Raw genomic sequence first — 27228 nt, 5'->3', positions numbered from 1 at the left:
GATCAGTTGTGTTCTGAGACATTATTACTGATAATAGGATGACATAAACTGTATCTTGGAAAGTCTACACATTCTAGTTATCAGATTCACATGGAATTGTTGTGCAATTTAAATGTTTAAATATGAAACTATTTGTGAAAAAATTTAATGTAATTTTAGCTTCTAAATGAGGGAATTGTTTTCATGAAGTAAACTCTGCTCACTCAGTGGCCCCACCCAAGTGAACAGATATTGGTTTTGAACTACAAATCACGACCTTCTCTCCACCACTACAAAAGCCACGTTGACGAAAAGTCAAGCATGTGTTGCCGATGACGTGAGGACTGCTGTCCATACGTTTTAAATGGCTAATATCAACTACAGAACTAAGCGAACCTCAGTGTGAGCTCTGGTTGCGAATGGTTGAACGACTTGTCGTGGTAATTTCCTGTATTACTAAATGAGGAGAGTTTACAAACTTCACCATAGCCCTTTGACTCTCAAAACAATTCAGTGTCTATAAATGAATTCCGAGAGTGCTTACAAAAGAATACTTAGTATCTTTTATAGCCAAGATCCACCCCTCTCAACTCACATGACGAACCACAGATCTTAGGAACTTCACAAATGGCCTTTTACTTGAGAGAGGAGTATCCCATAGCCAGATAGCATTAGCTATAAATTATTGTTCAGTTTGGTCTCTTAGACGAGGTTCTACTTCTCGTTCTTGGTACTTCATAGTACCAAAACATTACCTCATCCAATGGCATATATCAATTGTCAATTCTAGATACTTCCATCTCAAATACACCCCTTTCTGGACAAGCTCATGGAGGGGAGTGAGCCTCTAGGTCATATACTAGGTCAAGATAAGTTTCAACATCAGAGGGGACATACAATGGTTCCAGACACTGATATACTCCTCCCCCCAATGGGAAAAGGAGGGAGTGACTGGAGTACAGACATTGTGGAGCCCTTCACATGGTTTAACAGATACATTCACATATGAAGACAATCCTGACCTCTCCCTTCTCTGGGCCCCAAGTGACTATCTCACATAAGCATATTATGAAAGTAAATAAAACATCTTATTTATCAATGTTAACTAACTCATTCTGATTCAGCTACGACCGACTACAACCTAACAAAATTAACATTGCGTTCCCGGTGATGTGAGGACTGATGTCTATACATTTAAAAGGGTGAATTTCAACATGGAGGTGACGATCGACACGCTGGAAGGATGAATTTCGACTATACCAACCAGAATATAGCATGAGCTTATAGTATGGCAACTTGGTATGAACTTTGAACTCTTATTCATTTAAAGAAGTGATACATCCTAGACGCCGAGTTAGCAGCAGCAGCTGTAAACGTGGGCTCGGAAAGAACGGACAATCTTCAGAAAGATAGGGTACTACAATGGATCCATTCTACCACAAGACATATTCTTCAAAGGACAAGAGAGATCTCTGTTGGGCAACCCAGCCTTCCATCTACAACCAATCTATCGAAGCGCAGCTCAGAGTAAATATTTCTTACATTTTCCTTTTCCAAATGGGCAGTTATTTAGAATGCATAAGATTCTGTATTTACGATAGCATAGCTTCATAAGGTCCAATAGAGACTAAATTATTTTGTTCCTCAGTCTTCCAGCGCTTTCATTCAAACCCAACCCCCTTTCTTTGTGTAACCAGCCATCATATTGGTTCTGTCCATTCAGGACGCTTTCTTGTATGACATAATTAGTCATCAATGTATGATCCATCCTGTGTATATGTAATTCTTTGTGATTATTTAGGTATTTAGTAAATAAATAATTAAAACACATTTTGTATTGCTGATTCAACTTGTTAGCCAGGGTTCGTGAAGATAACCAAGAATTTTACGACATTCAGATGAGACTGAATGAGGTGACAATTAATAATTGACTGCTATTGATATAAAAGATGACCCGATCTTTAAGAGTTTTTTTCGGAAGACAACAGCTCTATAAACATTATTCCATGGACATATTTAGCAAGGTCTTTAATCAGCCGTATCCAATACCAGGTGAATCAAAATCATTCATTATAGCAAGCAGGGTTCGGATTTTCACCCTCCAGACATTATTTCCTAAAGGTCAAAATTATGAAATGCCTATGTATGTTATGTTGTAAATTAGAACATTAATTATGCCCCTATTTTAGATTACTATGATGTTTTTTTACACTGTACCCAATGATTCATGAAAATTTGTTTGGTAGGTCATGTCCTCATTGTGGTTTTGCAGACATGTTTGATACGTTTTATGTACACACATTATTCGAATATTCATGAAATGCATATTGTTATATTTGGTAGCACTTATTTGTTTTTCCTTCACCTCCTACCCCTTTCGATGCATGGAATGGATGTGGCTGTGACTTGGTCTACATAAGGGTGCTAATTTAAAAAACTCACAAAAGCTCTGACGATGGCCGTGAGGCCGATACATAAGGCTTATTAAAGATCAGTGATACGATCAAGAGCCGTGTGCGGGTTCCTTCTTCTTTTTCCTCATCTTATCCGGGTGTTGCCATGCACTGCAAAAAAGATAGCTCAGATGTGCGAGTGCCTTCTGAATTTTGAATTTGACTTTACAAACAACAAGAGGGCTTAACAGGAGTCTATTTCTTCGGAGCCTAGACCTATATAAAATAACTTAATTGGCTGAGATAGGCTATGAGGCTTAACAGCCTAAGAAGTAGGATTTATTAGGCCAACTTACAATTGCAACTGATCAAAAATGTAGCCTCCTACATAAAACAATCATTTTAAAGAAGAAAAGTCTGCACGTTCAAACTTAAACAATGTAACTAAAAAGAAAGCGCACATTTGCAATTCCCAAACTCTAAAAGTAATTGGAAAAGTAGATACAAATGATGTATGACATTGTGGTTACAATAAAGAATGTAGCCCATCATGCAAATGATTCCTGTTAGCAGGACAAAATACTTTTTATAGCCCGGCTACTGTTGTGAAAATCCCTCAGCTTGCCATGTATTCGATGCTTAAGTACTCTAAAGTGTTACATTTCTAACTCAAAACAGCATTTCTTCATCAACATCTTTAGGCTTTCATTAATCTTCTTGATCTTCTTTCTTTTTTTCTGTAGCAATTTTGAGAAAATTGCTCAAGGTCAGCGGTTGATTCGTCTGTGAAGATGACGTTATTGAATGTCTCACCAGCTTTGATCCATACCTGGGCTTGGACGCAAAGTTCTTTGTTTGTCAGATGAATCATTGGGTTGAAACTACAGAACACTACAAAACAAGCGAACACACATGGTTAATATTCTGAGAATTAAAATAAATAAATATATATACAGTGCCTTGCGAAGGTATTCGGCCCCCTTGAACTTTGCGACCTTTTGCCACATTTCAGGCTTCAAACATAAAGATATAAAACTGTATTTTTTTGTGAAGAATCAACAACAAGTGGGACACAATCATGAAGTGGAACGACATTTATTGAATATTTCAAACTTTTTTATCAAATCAAAAACTGAAAAATTGGGCGTGCAAAATTATTCAGCCCCCTTAAGTTAATACTTTGTAGCGCCACCTTTTGCTGCGATTACAGCTGTAAGTCGCTTGGGGTATGTCTCTATCAGTTTTGCACATCGAGAGGCCGAATTTTTTTCCCATTCCTCCTTGCAAAACAGCTCGAGCTCAGTGAGGTTGGATCGAGAGCATTTGTGAACAGCAGTTTTCAGTTCTTTCCACAGATTCTCGATTGGATTCAGGTCTGGACTTTGACTTGGCCATTCTAACACCTGGATATGTTTATTTTTGAACCATTCCATTGTAGATTTTGCTTTATGTTTTGGATCATTGTCTTGTTGGAAGACAAATCTCCGTCCCAGTCTCAGGTCTTTTGCAGACTCCATCAGGTTTTCTTCCAGAATGGTCCTGTATTTGGCTCCATCCATCTTCCCATCAATTTTAACCATCTTCCCTGTCCCTGCTGAAGAAAAGCAGGCCAAAACCATGATGCTGCCACCACCATGTTTGACAATGGGGATGGTGTGTTCAGGGTGATGAGCTGTGTTGCTTTTACGCCAAACATAACGTTTTGCGTGGTTGCCAAAAAGTTCAATTTTGGTTTCATCTGACCAGAGCACCTTCTTCCACATGTTTGGTGTGTCTCCCAGGTGGCTTGTGGCAAACTTTAAACAACACTTTTTATGGATATCCTTAAGAAATGGCTTTCTTCTTGCCACTCTTCCATAAAGGCCAGATTTGTGCAATATACGACGTGCAAACTTCAACTATGACAGACAAAATGTGACAAAAAAAATCACATTGTAGGACTTTTAATGAATTTATTTGCAAATTATAGTGGAAAATAAGTATTTGGTCGATAACAAAAGTTCATCTCAATACTTTGTTATATACCCTTCGTTGGCAAAGACAGACAGAGGTCAAGCGTTTTCTGTAAGTCTTCACAAGGTTTTCACACACTGTTGCTGGTATTTTGGTCCATTCCTCCATGCAGATCTCCTCTAGAGCAGTGATGTTTTGGGGCTCTTGCTGGGCAACACAGACTTTCAACTCCCTCCAAAGATTTTCTATGGGGTTGAGATCTGGAGACTGTCTAGGCCACTCCAGGACCTTGAAATGCTTCTTACGAAGCCACTCCTTCGTTGCCCGGGCGGTGTGTTTGGGATCATTGTCATGCTGAAAGACCCAGCCACGTTTCATCTTCAATGCCTTTGCTGATGGAGGGAGGTTTTCACTCAAAATCTTACGATACATGGCCCCATTCATTCTTTCCTTTACACGGATCAGTCGTTCTGGTCCCTTTGCAGAAAAACAGCCCCAAAGCATGATGTTTCCACCCCCATGCTTCACAGTAGGTATGGTGTTATTTGGATGCAACTCAGCATTCTTTGTCCTACAAACACAATGAGTTGAGTTTTTACCAAAAAGTTATATTTTGGTTTCATCTGACCATATGACATTCTCCCAATCTTCTTCTGGATCATCCAAATGCTCTCTAGCAAACTTCAGACGGGCCCGGACATGTACTAGCTTAAGCAGAGGGACACGTCTGGCACTGCAGGATTTGAGTCCCTGGCGGCGTAGTGTGTTACTGATGGTAGGCTTTGTTACTTAGGTCCCAGCTCTCTGCAGGTCATTCACTAGGTCCCCCCGTGTGGTTCTGGGATTTTTGCTCACCGTTCTTGTGATCATTTTGACCCCACGGGGTGAGATCTTGCGTGGAGCCCCAGATCATGGGAGATTATCAGTGGTCTTGTATGTCTTCCATTTCCTAATAATTGCTCCCACAGTTGATTTCTTCAATCCAAGCTGCTTACCTATTGCAGATTCAGTCTTTCCAGCCTGGTGCAGGTCTACAATTTTGTTTCTGGTGTCCTTTGACAGCTCTTTGGTCTTGGCCATAGTGGAGTTTGGAGTGTGACTGTTTGAGGTTGTGGACAGGTGTCTTTTATACTGATAACAAGTTCAAACAGGTGCCATTAATACAGGTAACGAGTGGAGTACAGAGGAACCTCTTAAAGAAGAAGTTACAGGTCTGTGAGAGCCAGAAATCTTGCTTGTTTGTAGGTGACCAAATACTTATTTTCCAACATAATTTGCAAATAAATTCATAAAAAATCCTACAATGTGATTTTCTGGATTTTGTCTTCTCATTTTGTCTGTCATAGTTGAAGTGTACCTATGATGAAAATTACAGGCCTCTCTCATCTTTTTAAGTGGGAGAACTTGCACAATTGGTGGCTGACTAAATACTTTTTTGCCCCACTGTATCGTCCTACTGCCCAGCCGTAATATATTATCGTTTTTAATGTCCCATTGGTAGGATATACATGCTCGTAGTTTGTCTATTTTATTATCGATTGATTGTAAGTTGGCTAATAGTACCGATGGTAAAGGTAGATTACCCTCTCAGCGACGGATCCTTACAAGGCACCCGGACCGTCGTCCACGATACCTTCCTCTTTTCCTCCTGCTAATGACAAGTGTCTGGGGGAAATTTTCGGGTGTCTGGAGGAAATCCTTCCCATTCAACTCATTGAAGAAGAAAAATTCCTCCAGTCCAGTACGGGGTGAGTAATCGCCGCCCTGATATCAAGAAGCTCTTTTCGGTCATAAGACAAGGTGGCAAGAACATTATGTACAAAATAAGCTTCAAATAACGCAAAAGAAACCATACACAATAGCACAATTGATTATGGGATCATAAAACAGAGGTCATCTCCTTCGGTGCCATTTCCTTCAGAGCCTTTACTTTCCAATGGGAGCAAATTAATCATAGCAGGCAGAAGAAGCGAAGAGGTGGGCAGAGACAAGAACGAGCTAGGAAGATCCGATTGGCACATTCTAGCTAATTTTTGCACATTTCATTTAGGGAATGTCTACTCTGTGAAGCAAGTGTGTGCAATGTCTCATTTCGTTCTTGTACTCCTTCTAAACAACACCATAATTTGTTTGGGGGAAAGGGTAAAGTCTACAAACTTCAGTCCACTCTGCCTTTTACAGATTGTAGTTTTGGAAATAGAGAACTGAATGGAGATCAAATGCTTTATCGATAAGAACATTTGCAGAATATCTGCCAAAATCGATCCTCTCCCGTTACCGGCCACTGGGCTTCCGCTCATCACCATATTTGGTAGTGAGTGGAAACGCCAACTGGATGCTTCACGTTTTTCAACAGGCGAAATCTCTGGTTCGAGGCTTTCTGGAACGCTTTGCAAGTCAGACCAAGCTGTTGTTTGGGGTTAGAGAAGTGAAACATTCTTCCTTAGTTGTTAATTTTCTCAAATTCTAAAGGCACAGCCTAGAGTCGAGCCAATGTGTTCAGTAGTCGAACATGTTTTTTTTTGTATAAAATAACTATATCAAAGGCATTACTAGTTTGACTTCCTGCACATGCGCAATTCGGTGTGAGACAAATGTTAGACCCCATTCCGTGTTTCTGCGCGTACATTTTGCTACCCAAGGTCGCGCCATGACATCGCCTACAAGTGTAATCTGGGATTTCTATTGGAGAGGCAGTTTTAGTACTGTCTTTAATGTAGCCTTTTGACTTTGTGGCTGTGGTAACAACCTTGCAGTGCAGTGCTTTTCCACGTGACCGAACGCGGAAGCGGATTGTACAAACAACAGCTGAGAAGTCTGGGGATGATGATGATGATGGCGGAGTTGGTGCAGGGACAGGCCTCCGTGGCTCAGCCCGGAATGAAAGCTGACGGCTTCGCCGACGCTTTACATCGGGCTCGACAGGTAATAACAGTATAAACACTCGCAAAGAAATCGATTGATTTTGAACTAAGCCTTTTAAACGACGAAAACACTTTTATTTTAACTCGCCCATCACCAGTTTATGCTATGCGCTCATGGAAAAACACACTAGCTAGACAGCTAATGTTACCTAGCCGGCTAACTAGCATGCTAAGCTAGTTGACAACCACAATAGTTTCGAGTTCGCAATGAATACTCGTGCTCGTTCATTTTTGGATACAACAGGGCACGACAGGAAACAATGTTTTTATGTAGTTAACCGTGTTAATGTCTTCAAGTGACTTCGTTAATCCAGCTAGGTAGCTAACTAGCTAGCTACGTTTTCTACACGTGTCCACATGCAACCTGTTGTTCAGTCACTGAAGTTCTGGGGTTGAAACCCATAACAATCTGTGACAAGTGGTCGAAGGTTCCAAACCCATCCACTCGTTTTTAAACAGATATCCGTTTTGTTTCCCAGTGGTAGGTAGACAACATTGATCCAGTTGCCCCTCCCTCCCCTGTTGAGACAGTGTCAAAGTTTGTAGCTCCATTATGTAACTGGCAAGCACCAGATATACACTTCGGGGAGCGGGTGGTGTCTAGTCAGGAACCCGTTTAGGGAGTAGGTTAATTCAGTACTATGTTATATTTTATCTTATAAAACAAAGTGTTTTTCGGGACGAGCAAAACATATTTTTACTAGCCAACTACTATAACTAACGTGGCTATTTTTTGTGCATCATAAAGGTTAGGGATAAAACTTTTTTTTAAAAACCTTTATTTAACTAGGCAAGTCAGTTAATAAGAACACATTATTATTTACAATGACAGCCTATCCTGGCCAAATCTGATATTACAGTGCTCCCTTGTGCGAAATATACATTATTTAGTTTTGATTGATTGACCCATCTATTACATTTGACAGAAACTTGCACTTTAGCACCAAAACTCATGGAGAGGTGATAACTTGGCCCCTGAAAGATTCAAAATCATTTCAAGAGTTGACAAGAATTTATTTGGAAGGAGAATGGTACAACTGCATCGGCATACATTGGCAACTCAAAGTTCAGGGGTGGGGGGGACTAGATCCATTGGGAAAAACAGTTTTTAACTGTCATCCAACTTGGAAAATCAGGCAGATCTAGAGCTCAGACTTTCTGACCTGAAGTTATGATTTGATCCCCATTTTTTTTTCTTTTTTCTCCGAGTTCCCAGTTGTCTTGAAAGCACCATGACCATCAGAAGCTGGTAACATCAGTCCAGTAAAATAAAAAAGCGAATAATTCAAATTTATGCTCAGCTGTGCCTCGCAAGTGCTACACCAACTGATTTCTTTTTTTAATCAAAGCTTGCTTTCGGAAATATAATATGTTCAGAGAAAAACAATATTGTCAGGTAAAATGCTGTGACAATGTATTTGGCCTACTGCACACAACTCATTCCTACAAATAGTTTTTATTAGGTTCATGTTTTTGTAGTTGTGTAAAAAAAAATAAAGTTGGTTACCGCTGGTTTAGACATTTCAGTTGCCGGTGAGTCAACTGCGTGTTGTTGTTATTCAGCAGATGGTGGCCCTAGCGCTCATGATGCTTTTGACCTACAGATATTGGATTTGCTTGACGTGTGGGGCGGCAGGTAGCCTAGCGGTTAAGAGCATAAGACCACTAGGTTACCCTGGGGCGGCAGGTAGTCTAGCGGTTAAGAGCATAAGACCATTAGGTTACCCTGGGGCGGCAGGTAGCCTAGCGGTTAAGAGCATAAGACTACTAGGCTACCCTGGGGCGGCAGGTAGGTAGTCTAGCGGTTAAGAGCATAAGACCACTAGGTTACACTGGGGTGGCAGGTAGCCTAGCGTTTAAGAGCCTAAGACCACTAGGCTACCCTGGGGCGGCAGGTAGCCTAGCGGTTAAGAGCGTAAGACCAGCAACCAAAGGGTCGCTGTTTTGAATCCCAAAGCCAGCTAGGTGAAAAATATGTCGATGTGCCCTTGTGCAAAGGCGCTTACAGGCAAATTTTGGGATTTTGTCAACGAGACCCTTTATCTACGTCCCTAGAGTCTGGAGAAGTCATGGATATCATTTTTATGTCTATAATTTTTGTTTCTTCTAAGACACCTGTCTGATTCGTGCCTTTCTGAGTGGACTAATACGTTGTGGAGGCTGTGGGGATGGCACAGTCCACTTTAAGACGTGCTGCGGAAGTTGTTAATGGATATTTTACCTAAGAAGAATGGTGCATCGCTAATAACAATTATATTATTTCAGAACAAATGCACTCTCTCCTGCGTTGGATAGTGGTCGCTGTTCACGGTTCTGAAAACATCAGTGCGCTGTTAAGTTGGCGCCTTTTCCTAGACCATGTTGCTACACTACATGGCCAATGCCAAGCATCGGCTGGAGTGGCGTAATGCCCACCGCCATTGTATTCCAGAGCAGTGGAAACGTGTTCTCTGGAGTGATAAACCATCTGGCAGTCCGACGGGTGAATCTGGGTTTGGCGGATGCCAGGAGAACGCTACCTGCCCGAATGCATATTGCCAACTGTAAAGTTTGGTGGAGAAGGAATAATGAATGGGCTGGGGCTGTTGTTCTTGGTTCGGGTTAGGCCCCTTAGTTTCAGTTGAAGGGAAGCTACCTACAGCATACAATTACATTTTTGGTAACTTTGAGGTAACAGATGTATGAAGCCCTTTCATGTTTCAACATGACAATGCCCATATGCACAAAGCGAGGTCCATACAGAAATTGTTTGTCAAGATCAGTGTGGATGAACTTGACTGGCCTGCAATAAATAAACCATTCTATTTTGGAAATTGCATTCAAGAATGAATGCAACTGCTTTGAGTCTTTGCTGTAATAAAGGCTTAACAAAAAAGTTACAACAGACTCTCTGGTACGCTTATTTGTTTAGTGTTTACATGTTCTAAACGGTCAAATTATACTGAACAGAATTATGAACACAACATGCAACAACTTCAAAGATTTTACCTGAGTTACAGTTCATAGAAAGTCAGTCAATTGAAATAAATAAATGATACCCTTATCTATGGATTTCACATGACTGGGCAGGGGTGCAGCCTTGGGCCGGCTGGGAGGGCGTAGCCCCACCCCCACACACACGCTTAGGAGCAAAGCCCACCCACTGGGGAGCCAGGCCCAGCCAATTATAAAGGGTTTTTCCCCACAAAAGAGAAGCTGGATGTGAAGGTCCTGGGCTGGCGTGATTACACATGGTCTGTGGTTGTGACGTACTGCCAAATTCTCTATAACAATGTTGGTGACGGCTAATGGTAGAGAAATTAACATTAAATTCTCTGGCACAGCTCTGTTGGACATTCCTGCTGTCAGCATACCAATTGCACATTCCCTCAACTTGAGACATCTGTTTGTTATAACCAATTTATTGATGTGAGACGTGATTATGATATGCTATAGATCAGGCCCTATTGTTCATGTGCATGGGTCACGGAAACAGAGCAAGGGTTGGGGGAATCGGGAATGCTTTTCCTAAACAAATGAGGGGTTTCAGTAACAGAACTTTAAAGTCAGAAATGGCTGTAATTATGTTGCAGTTTCAGAAACACGGACAGCGCAATAAACACTGATGTTCTGTGGTGGTCGCTGCAGCAGGGAGGAGAGAGACAACACTATAAACACTGTTGATGTTCTGTGGTGGTCGCTGCAGCAGGGAGGAGAGTGAGACAATGGGTGCTAGTTTACAGTCACTTACTGTCATTTTTTAAAAACCCAGTGCAGCAAGTCTGAGCCGAGCCCAGCACAATCAAATAAGTTGAGTTGGACTCCTGCTAGTCATTTGTCTTAATTATTCAAATCAAATGTTATTGTTCACATACACATGGTCAGCAGATATTAATGTGAGTGTAGCGAAATGCTTGTGCTTCTATTATTTAATCAAACAGTGCGCTTAAAGCATCAGACAAGCTCAGTGCATATACTTTATTTGATTAAAACACAATAGATGTGTCTATATAATCGATTGGTCGAAAGTTAAAATCAAATAAAAAAGTGTCTAGTAAGAAGGAAATTAGAGGTAGTTTCAAGAACAAATGCTAACTAGCATTAGAGCAATGACTATGTGTATCTACTAGTTTGCATTTGAACGCAAAACTACCTCTAACTAACTTCATACTAGACACGGAGTAATAAAAATGATATCCATGAGTTCATCTGACTCTGGGGGAATTAGATAAAGGTACATTGCCAAAATCCTGAAGTATCCATTTAACCCTAATTGAGCCCGTATGTGACTAAAATGTAATGTGGTCATAGCACTAGCAATTTGGGAAAACTTAATGCAATTAGCCATTTATGTGTAATGCAACAATGGATACAATGAATGGATTAACTGTTGTATAGAAAATCTGTGAAGTAATTATTATTATTTTTTCTCACCTTTCAGATGGCAGCAAAGATGGGGAATGAGCAAATTGTAGACCCCTCCATGTATGGCTATGGGGGCCAGAAGCGTTCGGTGGAAGATGGAGGTAACCTCCATTTCTCTCCCGCCAACGATTTAAAAGGATAGTTTCCTGTGGTTTTCACAATGTTTTAATCTTCTTACCTCCAAACGAGTTCATGAACATATTGTCGGTTATCGTAACAATTTTCTAAACACATACCATAAAAGCCAATAGTAAAAGCTTTCAAAATTTTGGATCAGAAATGTTCATGTCCAAGTGTTAAGGTTTACCTCAGTTTAAAATGTTTTTATTCTACTTTTGAATTTTTTTGAGTTCTGTTTCAACTTACAGTGCTAGTTAAAGGTTTGGACACACCTTCTCATTCCAGGGTTTTTCTTTATTTTTACAATTTTCTACTTTGCAGATTAATAGTGAAACCATCAAAACTATGAAATCACTTATATGGAATCATGTAGTAACCAATAAAGTGTTTTACAAATCAAAATATATTTGAGATTCTTCAAAGTAGCCACCCTTTGCCTTGATGACAGCTTTGCACACTTGGAATTCTCTCATCCAGCTTCATGAGGTACTCACCTGGAATGCATTTCAATTAACAGGTGTGCCTTGTTAAGTTAGTTTGTGGAATTTATTTCCTTAATGCGTTTGAGCCAGTCAGTTGTGTTGTGACAAGGTAGGGCTGGTATACAGACGATAGGGCTGTCTGGTAAAAGACCAAGTTATATTATGAGAAGAACAGCTCAAATAAGCAAAGAGAAACGACAGTCCATCATTACTTTTAGACATGAATGTCAGTCAAGAACTTTCAAGAACTTCTAAAGTTTCTCAAATGCAGTCGCAAAAACCATCAAGTGCTATGATGAAACTTGCTCTCATGATGACTGCCACAGGAAAAGAAGACCCAGACTTACCTCTGCTGCAGAGGATAAGTTAGAGTTACCAGCCTCAGAAATTTCAGCTCAAATAAATGCTTCACAGAGTTCAAGTAAGAGACACATCTCAACACCAACTGTTCAGAGGAGACTGTGAATCAGGCCTTCATGCTCGAATTGCTGAAAAGAAACAACTACTAAAGGACACCAATAAGGAGAATAGACTTGCTTGGGCCAAGAAACGCAAGTAATGGACATTAGACCGGTGGAAATCAGTCCGTTGGTCTGATGAGTCCAAATTTGAGATTTTTGGTTCCAATCGCCATGTCTTTGTGAGATGCAGATTAGGTGAACGGATGATCTCCGCATTTGTGGTTCCCACCGGGAAGCATGGAGGAGGAGGTGTGGGGGTGCTTTGCTGGTGACACTGTCTGTGATTTATTTAGAATTCAAGGCACACCAGCATGGCTACCACAGCATCTTGTAGCGATATGCCATTCTGCAGCGATACGCCATCCCATCTGGTTTGCACTTAGTGGGACTATCATTGTTTTTCAACAGGACAATGACCCAAAACACACCTCCAGGCTGTGTAAGGGCTATTTGACCAAGAAGGAGAGTGATGGAGTGCTGCATCAGATGACCTGGCCTCCGCAATCACCCGACCTCAACCCAATTGAGATGGTTTGGGATTAGTTAGACCGCAGAGTGAAGGAAAAGCTGCCAACAAGTGCTCAGCATATGTGTGAACTACTTCAAGGCTGTTGGAAAAGCATTCCTCATGAACCTGGTTGTGTGTGCAAAGCTGTCAAGGCAAAGGGTAGATACTTTGAATTATCTGAAATATGCAGTCATGTCCATAAATATTTGGGCATTGACCAAATTTTTCTTTTAGCTGTCTACCACAGCATATTGGAGTTGAAACTAAATGATGAATAAATTGTTTGGTTTTTACATCCAAATCGGGTGGACGGTGTAGGAATTACAGGACTTTTTACATGTGGTCCCCCCTTTCTAAGGGACCAAAAGTAATTGGACAATTGGCCGCTCAGCTGTTCCATGGCCAGGTGTGTTTTATCCCCTCATTAGGTAATTTACAAGTAAGCAGATAAAATGTCTAGAGTTGATTTCAAGTGTGGCATTTGGAATCTGTTGCATTTAACCCTCAATATGAAGTCCAAAAAGCTGCCATTGAAATGAGCCGTCATTAGGCTGACAACTCAAAACAAACCCATGAGAAAGAAAAAACATTAGGTGTGACCAAATCATAAGGTTTTATTTCTTTCTTCACATTCCCAGTGGGTCAGAAGTTTACATACACTCAATTAGTATTTGGTAGCATTGCCTTTAAAATGTTTAACTTGGGTCAAACGTTTTGGGTAGCCTTCCACATGCTTCCCACAAATTATCTATAGGATGGAGGTCAGGGCTTTGTGATGGGCACTCCAATACCTTGACTTTGTTGTCCTTAAGCCATTTTGCCACAACTTTGGAAGTATACTCGAGGTCATTGTCCATTTGGAAGATCCATTTGCGACCAGCTTTAACTTTCTGACTGATGTTGCTTCAATATATCCACCTAATTTTCCTGCCTCATGAAGCCATCTATTTTGTGAAGTGCACCAGTCCCTCCTGCAGCAAAGCACACCCACAACATGATGCTGCCACCCCCGTGCTTCACGGTTGGGATGGTGTTCTTCAGCTTGCAATCCTCCCCCTTTTTCCTCCAAATATAATGATGGTCATTATGGTCAAACACTTCTATTTTTGTTTCATCAGACCAGAAGACATTTCTCCAAAAAGTACGATCTTTGTCCCCATGTGCAGTTGCAAACCGTTTTTATGGTGGTTTTGGAGCAGTGGCTTCTTCCTTCCTTAATAACCTCTTGGAACCACCATTCCTGAATCCGGGATAATTGTCATCAACTACGCTAAATAGCATAGCGCAACGGTCAAATAATCTTACCAGAAAATATTCATATTCATGAAATCACAAGTAAAATATAGCAAAACACAGCTTAGCCTTTTGTTAATCACCCTGTCGTTTCAGATTTTGAAATGATGCTTTACAGCGAAAACAATACAAGCGTTTGTGTAAGTTTATCGATATACTAGAAAAACATTATGTACACCTAGAGGCAGGAAACTTGGTCACGAAAATCAGAAAAGCAATCGTTTACCTTTGATCCTCGGATGTTTTCACTCACGAGACTCCCAGTTAGACAGCAAATTTTCCTTTTGTTCAATAAATATATTTTTTATATCCAAATACCTCCGTTAGTTTGATGCGTTATGCCCAGGAATCCACCGGAAATAGCGGTCACGACAACGTAGACAAAAATTCCAAATTATATCCATAATATCGACAGAAACATGGCAAACGTTTTTTATAATCAATCCTCAAGGTGTTTTTCAAATATCTATTCGATAATACACTGCTCAAAAAAGTAAAGGGAACACTAAAATAACACACCCTAGATCTGAATGAATGAAATATTCTTATTAAATACTTTTTTCTTTACATAGTTGAATGTGCTGACAACAAAATCACACAAATTATCAATGGAAATCAAATTTATCAACCCATGGAGGTCTGGATTTGGAGTCACACTCAAAAGTGGAAAACCACACTACAGGCTGATCCAACTTTGATGTAATTTGCAACGCCACGGTTGTGGGTTCGATTCCCACGGGGACTAGTATAAAAATGTATGCACTCACTACTACTGTAAGTCGCTCTGGATAAGAGTGTCTGCTAAATGACGTAAATGTAAATTGCAGTTTTATTATTAGAGATTCACAGCGATGCTTTGCCTGGCTACCCAGACTCGATGCTTCTCCACGCCCATTGACTTTAGTGTCTTCTCTTCTTTAGTGTCTTCTCTGCAATGAGTCTGGATCTGAGTACCTCCCCGAGTACCTCTTCACCGAATGCATACACATTTGGGACGATCTGATTGGTCCAGAAACCGATGGGTTGGCCCAGAGCAAAAACACAGCGGTTTGAAAATTCATCATTGGCTTTGATACTTTGATTGGTTAGAGACGATCCAATCGCTGGTGACTTTGTTTTGTACAATGCCCTTCATCACCACAAACGACTTCAATGATGGCAGTCTGACTAAAGTATGTAGCGAACAACAGAGCAGCGGAATCATTTTGTCGCATCAGGCTAAACGAAGCTGATACCTATTGTTATTATCTGAATTCTTATTTCGTTTTTTTCCTTTACATGGTCAAATGACTCAAGATTGGAAAAATAAAAATTGACTAAAAGTCAAATTCACTCCGAATTTGGTCTTCGGACTCATCACAACAGCCCCTAAAGAGTTTGAGAAACAAAAGTTCATGCGTTTAAAGATGGCCACGCTATACCAGTAGCGGCGTATCAGCACATATGCTAAAAATATTTCACATCTTCTCATGAACAATAGGTATAAATGGAATGTAGGCCCATGGTACATGTCTTAATTTAGTTTGAGAAAAGCTAAGGGATTGGTCAAAAGATGGCTGAGTTATTGGCAAATCAGATTAATGTGTCCATTGAATAAACCACTTTAAATTCGCTCCACATTGGCCTATCAACTTTTTAAAATGGTTTTATTTAACCCTTATTTAACTAGGCAAGTCAGTTAAGAACTAAATCTTATTTATAATGACGGCCTATCCTGGCTAAATCCTCATATCCGTCGCCCCGTTTGACCTAGAGACTTGGACCTTTTTATGTAGGTGTTTTTCCTCATGGGGAATACATTTGCCTCACTGGCCCATAGATTTTCCTCTATTCTGAAGGACCGTATCTTAAAAATGTTATCAAATAACTCCAAATTCGATATGTAGGCCCATGGTAAAGGCAAATCAGATTAATGTGTCCATTTTAATAAACCACTTTAAATTCACTTTAAATTCAATAAACCACTTTAAATTCACTTCACTCTGGCCTATCAACTTTTAAAAGTTTTATTTGACTAGGAAAGTCAGTTAAGAACAAATTCTTATTTACGTTGACGGCACTGCCCTATGGGGACTCCCAATCACGTCTGGTTGTGATACAGCCTGGAATCAAACCAGGGTCTGTAGTGACGCCTCTAGCATTGAGATGCAGTGCCTTAGACCGCAGTGCCACTTGGGAAACTGGTATATAAACTCAATACATTAAGTGAACACGTTAAGGGATACTTTGGGATTTTGGCAATGAGGCCCTTTACCTGCTTCCCCACAGTCAGATGAACTCATGGATACTATTTGCAAACTAGCTTTTGCGCTAACTCTCTAATTAGCGTTGGCTCGCGAAACTACCTCTACCTTTCTTTATACTGGACACAGAGAGACATACAAAAGGTCGAGTTCATCTGACTGGGGAAGTAGGTAAAGGGCCTCATTGCCAAAATCCCAAAGTATCCCTTTAAGAATGATTACCTGCTGCATTCAAAGATAATCAACCTACAGCACTAGACTGAACTTTACTGATTGCTTTATAAGGAAGAAAGTTCCCACATGATAGTGCTTGCTTTGTTATCCATCTGATCTTGTCCTTTCTGTCATCCTGTGAACCCTGTTCATTGCTGCTTGCAATTTTATTATTGGATTCATTCAACTAATGGGCATTTCAATTAGACTTAAGACTCTATTTTTTACTTTGGCTAATAGTCATCATAAAAAGTAGTGGGGTAGTGTATCCTTTACTCATCTGGGCTGTTACATGATACGCTGCATTTCGGATGAGCCCTCTCGGCTTCTCCGTCAGTTGTTTTCGGCCTGTTGTAGCCTATTATTGTCTCTGGTTTGTTAATGTTGAAGGAATAGCTGGAGTCTGTGCCGTGCCAAGCTTCATCCCCTAGCTTTGGGTTCTGGCCAGAGGGAGGCATGTCTAATATGCTATTAACTGGGAGGGGGTTAGCTTAGCTAGCATACCCAACTTCATACCTGTCATAGGCTCATCTCCTAGTGGGGGGGTGTATTGCACACACACTTTACTTCGACATCCAGCTGTGTGTCTGATATAAAAAAAATATTGACAGATCCATCTCATCATTTTCACCCTCTGCCCAGGCGCATAACTCCTGCAATTGGGCTCTTTGGCACAGGTGCAGGATGCAGTTAATACTTCTAATCTTTTTCTCTCTCCACTGCATCTCCATCTGGCTCTGGTCCCATCCCTGGTTGGCTCTTGTCTATTTCCCTCACAGTAGGTAACCAGCTGGGAGCCATGGTACATCAAAGGTAAGCCTGTAGCCAGCACCAATTTACCCGCTGTATTGACAGACTAAATAGGTATTGATTGAGAAATCTGTGCGATGAGGACATTCCTTCAGTCAGCATGCCAATTGCACGCTCCCTCAACATGACATCTGTAGCATTGTGTTGTGACAACTGCACATTTTAGCCTTTTATTGTCCCCAGCACAAGTTGCACCTGTGTAATGACCGTGATGTTTAATCAGAATCTAGATATGCCACACCTGTCAGGTGGATGGATTATCTTGGCAAAGGAGAAATGTTAACTAACAGGGAGACAAGCAAATTTGTGCACATTTTAGAGAAATTTGTTTTTTTGTGCATATGGAACATTAAAGGCATTTTTTATTTAATGAAGCATGGGACCAGCACTTTAGATGTTGCATTTATATTTTTGTTCAGTGTAGTTCACATTGTTGAATGGAGTGATGGAATGTAATAATTTGACATCTGCTGGCCTTTTTATTTGATATATTTGGTCTCTTTTCACCCCACCCTTTTGTCATTTAGGGCTGTCATGACAGAAGACTTTAAAGTGCCTGATAGAATGGTTGGATTCAGTAAGTACATGTTATGGGAGGTGTGCTCTGTGGTTTGGGATGGTTTTGTCTTTGTATGCTTTGTTTTGAATTATGTTAAGGATGTATTCATTAGTGTTGTCCCTGACGAAATAAAATGTCAGACCGAGAGTCGTCGTCTTTTGACCAATCGATTGGTGGAAATGTTCAGATGTGTAGACACACTGCGTGCCTGTGTTGTAATAAAATCAACTATATGTACTGAGTTTGTTGTTATGCTTTAAGCACACTGTTTGATTAGGAGGACACGCAAATTATTTGAGGGAGCCTGAGAGCCTAACCAGAAGAAAGAAAATCAAAAATGAACATTGTATTTTCAGCTGTTTGAAGCTAGTGTACAAAACCTAAAGTAAAAGATGCAAAAACTAAACTTAAAACCTGGAAACATAGAAATAGCCCACGTAAAACAGATCTACTCTTTCTTAGACTTGCTTGCAATGAGTGACAGATCTATAACACATATTTCTATATGAATTTGGTCATGCCACCCAAAAAGTTACATATTGCAGCATTTATTCAATCAGAAATACTATTAGACATCCCCAAATGGGCACATTTATAGACCTACATTTGCGCACAGGTCACAGGTTAGGTAGCTCGGCCCACTTCAAAATGTGTAATCAGGTGCGCGTCCTTACTCAACATTGACAGGAGCGCTCAAAACAAAAGACAAAGAATAAATTGACAACTCGTAAATGGAATGAAATAAACTTAAACTTCTTTCTCACAAGAGTAGCATAGGTTGTGATCTATGCAAACAAGGTGTCTACTCTGTGAAAATCAGAATGGTCAACAACTGTAACAATATATTGAATGCATTAACAGTAATTACCCTAACCAAATAACAAAGTAGATTATGGGGATTAACGGTAAATGTAAGCTACTACTGGTGATATGTAATGAGGAATTGATACACTAACGCTCAAAGTCTAACATTTGTCACAATGAATGTGAATGAAATGGCAGGAGAGAGCTCATTCTGGAGAAAGATGTGGCTTGTGTATCTTAGCCACACCCCTTCCTGGACTGTGTCATCTCCCCGCGGCCTCCTCAATGGATTAGTCCACTAAGCCAGGCGCAAATCAGACTGGTGTCATGTGCCATGAAAGAAACCAATCTATTTGCGACTGCTCGACAAATCAAATACTGTTAAACCATCAGCCTATCGACCAAACAATCAACCAGTCGACTTTAACGGGGTCAGCCCTAGTATTTATTTTGTCCGACACATTACCTGAACTATTTTCTCCTCTCCCATCCCACTTTTATTTTCCTCTCCTCCCATTTATTTTAGTCATAGGCAGAGGAGGAGAACAAATTACAAGAATCCAGCTGGAGTCCGGGTGTAAGATTCAAATTGCGTCTGGTAAGCAGCCATCAATATGTCCCATAATGTCTGACTACACACACTTCCAACCTTCATATGATATAGTAACTAATATCAGAGTGCTTTTAGTTGAATATCTCAGCAACATATAGTATGAGTGTTGTCAGCTAGCTTGATGCGCTGTCAGCAATGCAAAATGGATTATCATGACTGTTTTTGCTCAATACTGAAGGGGCTCTATCTTGGAAACTTGACTCCTTTAACTGTATGCTGTTCTATACATGATGCTGACTGTCTGTTTGTCATGGTAGAGAGTGGAGGTATGATGGACAGAGCCTGCTCCCTCACTGGAACCCCTGAGAGCATTGAGTGAGTTTCTAGATTGACGGTTGAACGTGTTAAATTCTATAAACTCAGTAGCAGTAAAGAACCGTCGACATCCTTTGTCATTTTGAAAAGAACAATATGTTTCCGTCTTGAGTGTACCCTATTGCATTTAATGGCCCCATATTATGTGGGAAGTCCCCATATTTACGGTCTATAGATGCTCACAGTATCAACTGTAACCCTGTTGGAATTAGGTAAAAATATATATATTTAACGGTCACTCCACAATACTACAGTTTTGACAAGGCATAATACATTTTTAAAAACCACATTGTGGACCACTCAGATAAAGTCTTGAGACACTGTAGGACAGTCATTGTAGGAAATCAGTACATTATTTCATTGGTTTCGGCGATAATACATTCCAGCATCTATAATTCATTGACATGTAACCATTTACACTCCACCAGGCAGGCCAAGAGAATGCTTGGTCAGATAGTGGAACGCTGTCGGAACGGCCCAGGGTTCCACAGCGAGGCTGAGAGCAACAGCTCAGTCCAAGAGATGCTCATCCCAGCCAGCAAAGTGGGCCTGGTCATTGGAAGGGGAGGGGACACCATTAAGCAACTGCAGGTATGTCTTCCAAGAGAAAAAATGACAACTTATTAGGATCTCTGTGGCTATACACCCTCTAGCCTGGCTATTCCCAAACTGGGGTACGCGATGCCGTCGGAGGTACGCCAAATACAAAATGCGGTTCACATTTTCTAACAGATCATTTAGATTTTCCAACGGGGCTATACATTTGGGTGAGTTTTTTTTGTCCCCTGAGTAGCTTTGTTTCACTGCCAGAAATAATATTCAACTATCTAGTATTCAGCAAAATAAAGATTCAATAACAAACACAGGTAGCCTGGTCAAATAATAAACATCCAATCACATGAACCATTACTCTCTTGTGGGAATTCCACTGACGGTCCGTATGTAGCCAAACGTAGCTGCTACTCATTCAGGCCCACGTCCATAGAGACATATACCAGCTCCACTGGTAGTACTGCTACTGCCAGCACTGTTTCATGATGCATCAGTGACATGGCAGGAGGTGTTTTGAAACAATTACTGCTTTGCATACAAGCCAGTGAATTATATGTGTTACAGCTGGATGAGTCACTAGACGTGGCGGGCCTGGCACAGCACCTGGTATATGTCCGTTATGTTTATGGGGGGTCAATTAAGGAAGACATCCTCTTCTGGAAACCAGGACAAAAGGAGACTATATTTTTAAAGTACTGGACAGCTTTGTGACATTGAATGGACTTTGGTGGTTAAGATGTGTTTGTATCTGTACTGATGGCGCAAAAGCCATGACAGGGAGACATAGTGGAGTGGTAATGCGCGTGCAAGCAGTTGCTCCTGACGCCACTTGGGTACTCTGCAGCATCCACCTAGAGGCTCTTGCTGCCAATGGAATGCCTGACAGCTTGGAAGACATTTTGGACACTACAGTGAAAATTGTTAACTTTTTTAAAGCAAGTATCCTGAACTCTCCTCTATTTTCTGCATTATGAAATGATATGGGCAGCGTAATGTAATGCTTTTACAACATACCGAAGTGCGCTGGTTATCAAAGTTTTGACACATTTAAAAAAATTGAGAGACGAGCTTAAAGTTTTCTTTACTGACCATAATTTTCACTTGTCTGACTGCTTGCATGATGACGAGTTTCTCACACGACTGGCCTATCCGGGCAATGTTTTTTCTCGCCTGAATGATCTGAATTTAATATTACAGGGACTCCGCAAGTATATTCGAAATGCAGAATAAAATTGAGGCTATGAATAAAAGGTTGGAGCTCTTCTCTGTATTGACAAGGACAACACACAGGTCTTTCCACAATGGTAGGATTTTTTATGTGCAAGTGAATTCAAGCTTACGGACAATGTTGAATGTGATATAGCGAAGCACTTGAGTGAGCTGGGTGCGCAGTTACGCAGGTACTTTCCCAAAACGAATGACAAACAACTGAATTTGTTTTCCCTTTCATGTCCTGCCTCCAGTCCACCGATATCGTTGCAACAAGCACTTCTATGAAAATTGAATTTAATCAGAAGCCTCTGACAGATTTCTGGATAGGGCTGTCTAAGAGTATCCTGCCTTTGCAAATTGCGCTGTTAAGACACCCTTTGCAACCACTTACCTATGTGAGAGTGGATTCTCAGTCCTCACCAGCATGAAAAATAAATAATCAAATCACATTTTATTAGTCACATGCGCCGAATACAACAGGTGTACAGTCATGGCCAAAAGTTTTGAGAATTCCACAAATATTAATTTTCACAAAGTCTGCTGCCTCAGTTTGTATGATGGCAATTTGCATATACTCCAGAATGTGATGAAGAGTGATCAGGTGAAATGCAATTATTTGCTAAGTCCCTCTTTGCCATGCAAATGAACTGAATCCCCAAAAGACTTTTCCACTGCTTTTCAGCCCTGCCACAAAAGGACCAGCTGACATCATGTCAGTGATTCTCTCGTTAACACAGGTGTGAGTGTTGACGAGGACAAGGCTGGAGATCACTCTGTCATGCTGATTGAGTTCGAATAACAGACTGGAAGCTTCAAAAGTAGGGTGGTGCTTGGAATCATTGTTCTTCCTCTGTCAACAATGGTTACCTGAAAGGAAACACATGCCGTCATCATTGCTTTGCACAAAAAGGGCTTCACAGGATATTGCTGACAGTTAGATTGCACCTAAATCAACCATTTATCGGATCATCACGATCTTCAAGGAGAGCGGTTCAATTGTTGTGAAGAAGGCTTCAGGGTGCCCAAGAAAGTCCAGCAAGCGTCAGGACCGTCCTAAAGTTCATTCAGCTGCGGGATCGGGGCACCACCAGTACAGAGCACCACTAGTACAGAGCTTGCTCAGGAATGGCAGCAGGAAGGTGTCAGTGCATCTGCACGCACAGTGAGGCGAAGACTTTTGGAGGATGGCCTGGTGTCAAGAATGGCAGCAACAAAGCCAATTCTCTCCAGGAAAAACATCAGGGACAGACTGATATTCTGCAAAAGGTACAGGGATTGCACTGCTGAGGACTGGGGTAAAGTCATTTTCTCTGATGAATCACCATCATCATCAGCCATGAATAAATCAAATCATATCAAATGTATTTATATAGCCCTTCGTACATCAGCTGATATCTCAAAGTGCTGTACAGAAACCCAGCCTAAAACCCCAAACAGCAAGCAATGCAGGTGTAGAAGCACAGTGGCTAGGAAAAACTCCCTAGAAAGGCCAGAATCTAGGAAGAAACCTAGAGAGGAACCAGGCTGAGGGGTGGCCAGTTCTCTTCTGGCTGTGCTGGGTGGAGATTATAACAGAACATGGCCAAGATGTTCATAGATGACCAGCATGGTCAAATAATCATAATCACAGGCAGAACAGTTGAAGCTGGAGCAGCAGCACGCCCAGGTGGACTGGGGACAGCAAGGAGTCATCATGTCAGGTAGTCCTGAGGCATGGTCCTAGGGCTCAGGTCCTCCGAGAGAGAGAAAGAAAGAGAGAATTAGAGAGAGCATACTTAAATTCACACAGGACACCGGATAGAACAGGAGAAGTACTCCAGATATAACAAACTGACCCTAGCCCCCCGACACAAACTACTGCAGCATAAATACTGGAGGCTGAGACAGGAGGGGTCAGGAGACACTGTGGCCCCATCCGAGGACACCCCCGGACAGGGCCAAACAGGAAGGATATAACCCCACCCACTTTGCCAAAGCACAGCCCCCACAACACTAGAGGGATATCTTCAACCACCAACTTACCATCCTGAGACAAGGCCAAGTATAGCCCACAAAGATCTCCGCTACGGCACAACCCAAGGGGGGCGCCAACCCAGACAGGAAGATCACATCAGTGACTCAACCCACTCAAGTGACGCACCCCTCCCAGGGACGGTATGAAAGAGCCCTAGTAAGCCAGTGACTTAGCCCCTGTAATAGGGTTAGAGGCAGAGAATCCCAGTGGAAAGAGGGGAACCGGCCAAGCAGAGACAGCAAGGGCGGTTCGTTGCTCCAGAGCCTTTCCGTTCACCTTCACACTCCTGGGCCAGACTACACTCAATCATATGACCCACTGAAGAGATGAGTCTTCAGTAAAGACTTAATGGTTCAGACCGAGTCTGCGTCTCTGACATGGGTAGGCAGACCATTCCATAAAAATGGAGCTCTATAGGAGAAAGCCTTGCCTCCAGCTGTTTGCTTAGAAATTCTAGGGACAATTAGGAGGCCTGCGTCTTGTGACCGTAGCGTACGTGTAGGTATGTACGGCAGGACCAAATCAGAGAGATAGGTAGGAGCAAACCCATGTAATGCTTTGTAGGTTAGCAGTAAAACCTTGAAATCAGCCCTTGCCTTGACAGGAAGCCAGTGTAGGGAGGCTAGCACTGGAGTAATATGATCAATTTTTTTGGTTCTAGTCAGGATTCTAGCAGCCGTATTTAGCACTAACTGAAGTTTATTTAGTGCTTTATGCGGGTAGCTGGAAAGTAGAGCATTGCAGTAGTCTAACCTAGAAGTGACAAAAGCATGGATACATTTTTCTGCATCATTTTTGGACAGAAAGTTTCTGATTTTTGCAATGTTACGTAGATGGAAAAAAGCTGTCCTTGAAACAGTCTTGATATGTTCTTCAAAAGAGAGATCAAGGTCCAGAGTAACACCGAGGTCCTTCACAGTTTTATTTGAGACAATTGTACAACCATTAAGATTGATTGTCAGATTCAACAGAAGATCTCTTTGTTTCTTGGGACCTAGAACAAGCATCTCTGTTTTGTCTGAGTTTAAAAGTAGAATGTTTGCAGCCATCCACTTCCTTATGTCTGAAACACATGTTTCTAGCGAGGGCAATTTTGGGGCTTCACCATGTTTCATTGAAATGTACAGCTGTGTCATCAGCATAGCAGTGAAAGTTAACAATATGTTTTCGAATGACATCCCCAAGAGGTAAAATATATAGTGAAAACAATAGTGGTCCTAAAACGGAACCTTGAGGAACACCGAAATTTACAGTTGATTTGTCAGAGGACAAACCATTCACAGAGACAAACTGATATCTTTCCGACAGATAAGATCTAAACCAGGCCAGAACTTGTCTGTGTAGACCAATTTGGGTTTCCAATCTCTCCAAAAGCAGCAGGAAGGTCTAGGAGCACGAGGACAGATGCAGAGCCTCGGTCTAATGCCATTAAAAGGTAATTTACCACCTTCACAAGTGCAGTCTCAGTGCTATGATGGGGTCTAAAACCAGACTGAAGCATTTCGTATACATTGTTTGTCTTCAGGAAGGCAGTGAGTTGCTGCTCAACAGCCTTTTCTAAAAATTTTGAGAATGGTACCAACACATCCTCCGAGAGCATCTTCTCCCAACCATCCAGGAACAGTTTGGTGACGAACAATGCCTTTTCCAGCATGATGGAGCACCTTGCCATAAGACAAAAGTGATAACTAAGTGGCTCTGGGAACAAAACATCAATATTTTGGGTCCATGGCCAGGAAACTCCCCAGACCCATTGAGAACTTGTGGTCAATCCTCAAGAGGCGTGTGGACAAACAAAAACCCACAAATACTGACAAACTCCAAGCATTGATTATGCAAGAATGGGCTGCCATCAGTCAGGATGTGGCCCAGAAGTTAAATGACAGCATGCCATGGTGGATTACAGAGGTCTTGAAAAAGAAGGGTCAACACTGCAAATATTGACTCTGCATCAACTCCATGTAATTGTCAATTAAAGACATTGACACGTATGCTTGTAATTATGCTTCAGTATTCCATAGTACCATCTGGCAATATCTAACGAGACTGAAGCAGCAAACTTTGTGGAAATTAATATTTGTGTCATTCTCAAAACTTTTGGGCACAACTGTAGACCTTACAGTGAAATGCTAACTTACGAGCCCCTAACCAACAATGCATTTTCAAAAAATACAGATACAAATAAGAGATATAAAAGTAACAAGTAATTAAGGAGCAGCAGTGAAATAACAACAGCGAGACTATATACGGGGGGGGGGGGGGGGGGGGGGGGGTACCGATACAGAGTCAATGTGCAGGGGCACTGGTTTTTCGAGGTAGTATGTACATCCTAGGTAGAGTTAGTAGTGACTATGCACAGATGACAACAGAGAGTAGCAGTGGTGTGAAGGGTGGTTGAGGGAGGCACTGCACATTGTTTGTTAGCCATTTGACACATATGTTCAGGAGTCTTATGGCTTGGGGGTAGAAGCTGTTTAGAAGCCTCTTGGACCTAGACTTGGCGCTCCGGTACCACTTGCTGTGCGGTAGCAGAGAGATCAGTCTATGACTAGGTTGGCTGGAGTCTTTGACAATTGTATGGGCCTTCTTCTGACTCTGCCTGGTATGGAGGTCCTGGATGGCAGGAAGCTTGGCCCCAGTGTTGTACTGGGCCCTTCGCACTACCCTCTGTAGTGCCTTGCGGTCAGAGGCCAGGGCAGTTGCCATACCATGCAGTGATGCAACCAGGATGCTCTCGATGATGCAGCTGTAGAACCTTTTGAGGACCCATGCCAAATCTACACGACTGTCATGGTGTGCTTGAACCATGTTAGTTCGTTGGTGACGTGGACACCAAGGAACTTGAAGCTCTCAACCTGCGCCACAGCAGCCCTGTCGATGAGAATGAGGGCTTGCTCGGTCCTCTTTTTCCTGTTGTCCACAATCATCTCCTTTGTCTTGATCACGTTGAGGGAGAGGTTGTTGTCCTGGCACCACAAGGCCAGGTCTCTGACCTCCCTATAGGCTGTCTCGTCGTTGTTGGTGATCAGGCCACTGTTGTATCATCGGCAAACTTAATGATGGTGTTGGAGTCGTGCCTGGCCATGCAGTCATGAGTGAACAGGGAGTACAGGAGGGGACTGAGCATGCACCCCTGAGGGTCCTCTGTGTTGAGGGTCAGCATGGCGGATGTTGTTACCTACCCTTACCACCTGGGGGCGGCCCGTAAGGAAGTCCAGGATCCAGTAGAAGAGGGAGGTGTTAAGTCCTCGGAACCTTAGCTTATTGAGGAGCTTTGAGGGTAATATGGTGTTGAACACTGAGCTGTAGTCAAAGAATAGCATTCTCACAGAGGTGTTCCTTTTGTCCAGGTGGAAAAGGGCAGTGTGGAGTGCAA

The 27228-nt window shown here is 41.7% G+C and overlaps 1 protein-coding gene across 3 annotated transcripts in view; it reads left to right on the top strand.

Annotated features, from left to right (window-relative positions):
- Positions 1–6881: 6881 nt before the first annotated feature.
- The window catches only part of LOC110508374 (far upstream element-binding protein 3), a 64190-nt gene continuing 43843 nt past the window's right edge, over positions 6882–27228 (top strand). Inside the window, exons 1-7 of one of the 3 annotated variants that reach the window (XM_021588869.2) lie at positions 6882–7250; positions 11670–11754; positions 17753–17786; positions 18311–18360; positions 19673–19744; positions 20017–20074; positions 20503–20665. In XM_021588869.2, the coding sequence (XP_021444544.2) occupies positions 7149–7250; positions 11670–11754; positions 17753–17786; positions 18311–18360; positions 19673–19744; positions 20017–20074; positions 20503–20665 (564 nt within the window). In that variant the 5' untranslated portion in view covers positions 6882–7148. The remainder of the gene's footprint in view (positions 7251–11669; positions 11755–17752; positions 17787–18310; positions 18361–19672; positions 19745–20016; positions 20075–20502; positions 20666–27228) is intronic. The other 2 variants (XM_021588871.2, XM_021588868.2) reach the window with 2 other exon arrangements.

This window comes from Oncorhynchus mykiss, chromosome 28 (genome assembly GCF_013265735.2).
Source record: "Oncorhynchus mykiss isolate Arlee chromosome 28, USDA_OmykA_1.1, whole genome shotgun sequence".
Lineage (NCBI taxonomy): Eukaryota > Metazoa > Chordata > Actinopteri > Salmoniformes > Salmonidae > Oncorhynchus > Oncorhynchus mykiss.
This window is presented reverse-complemented; position numbering and strand designations above follow the sequence as displayed.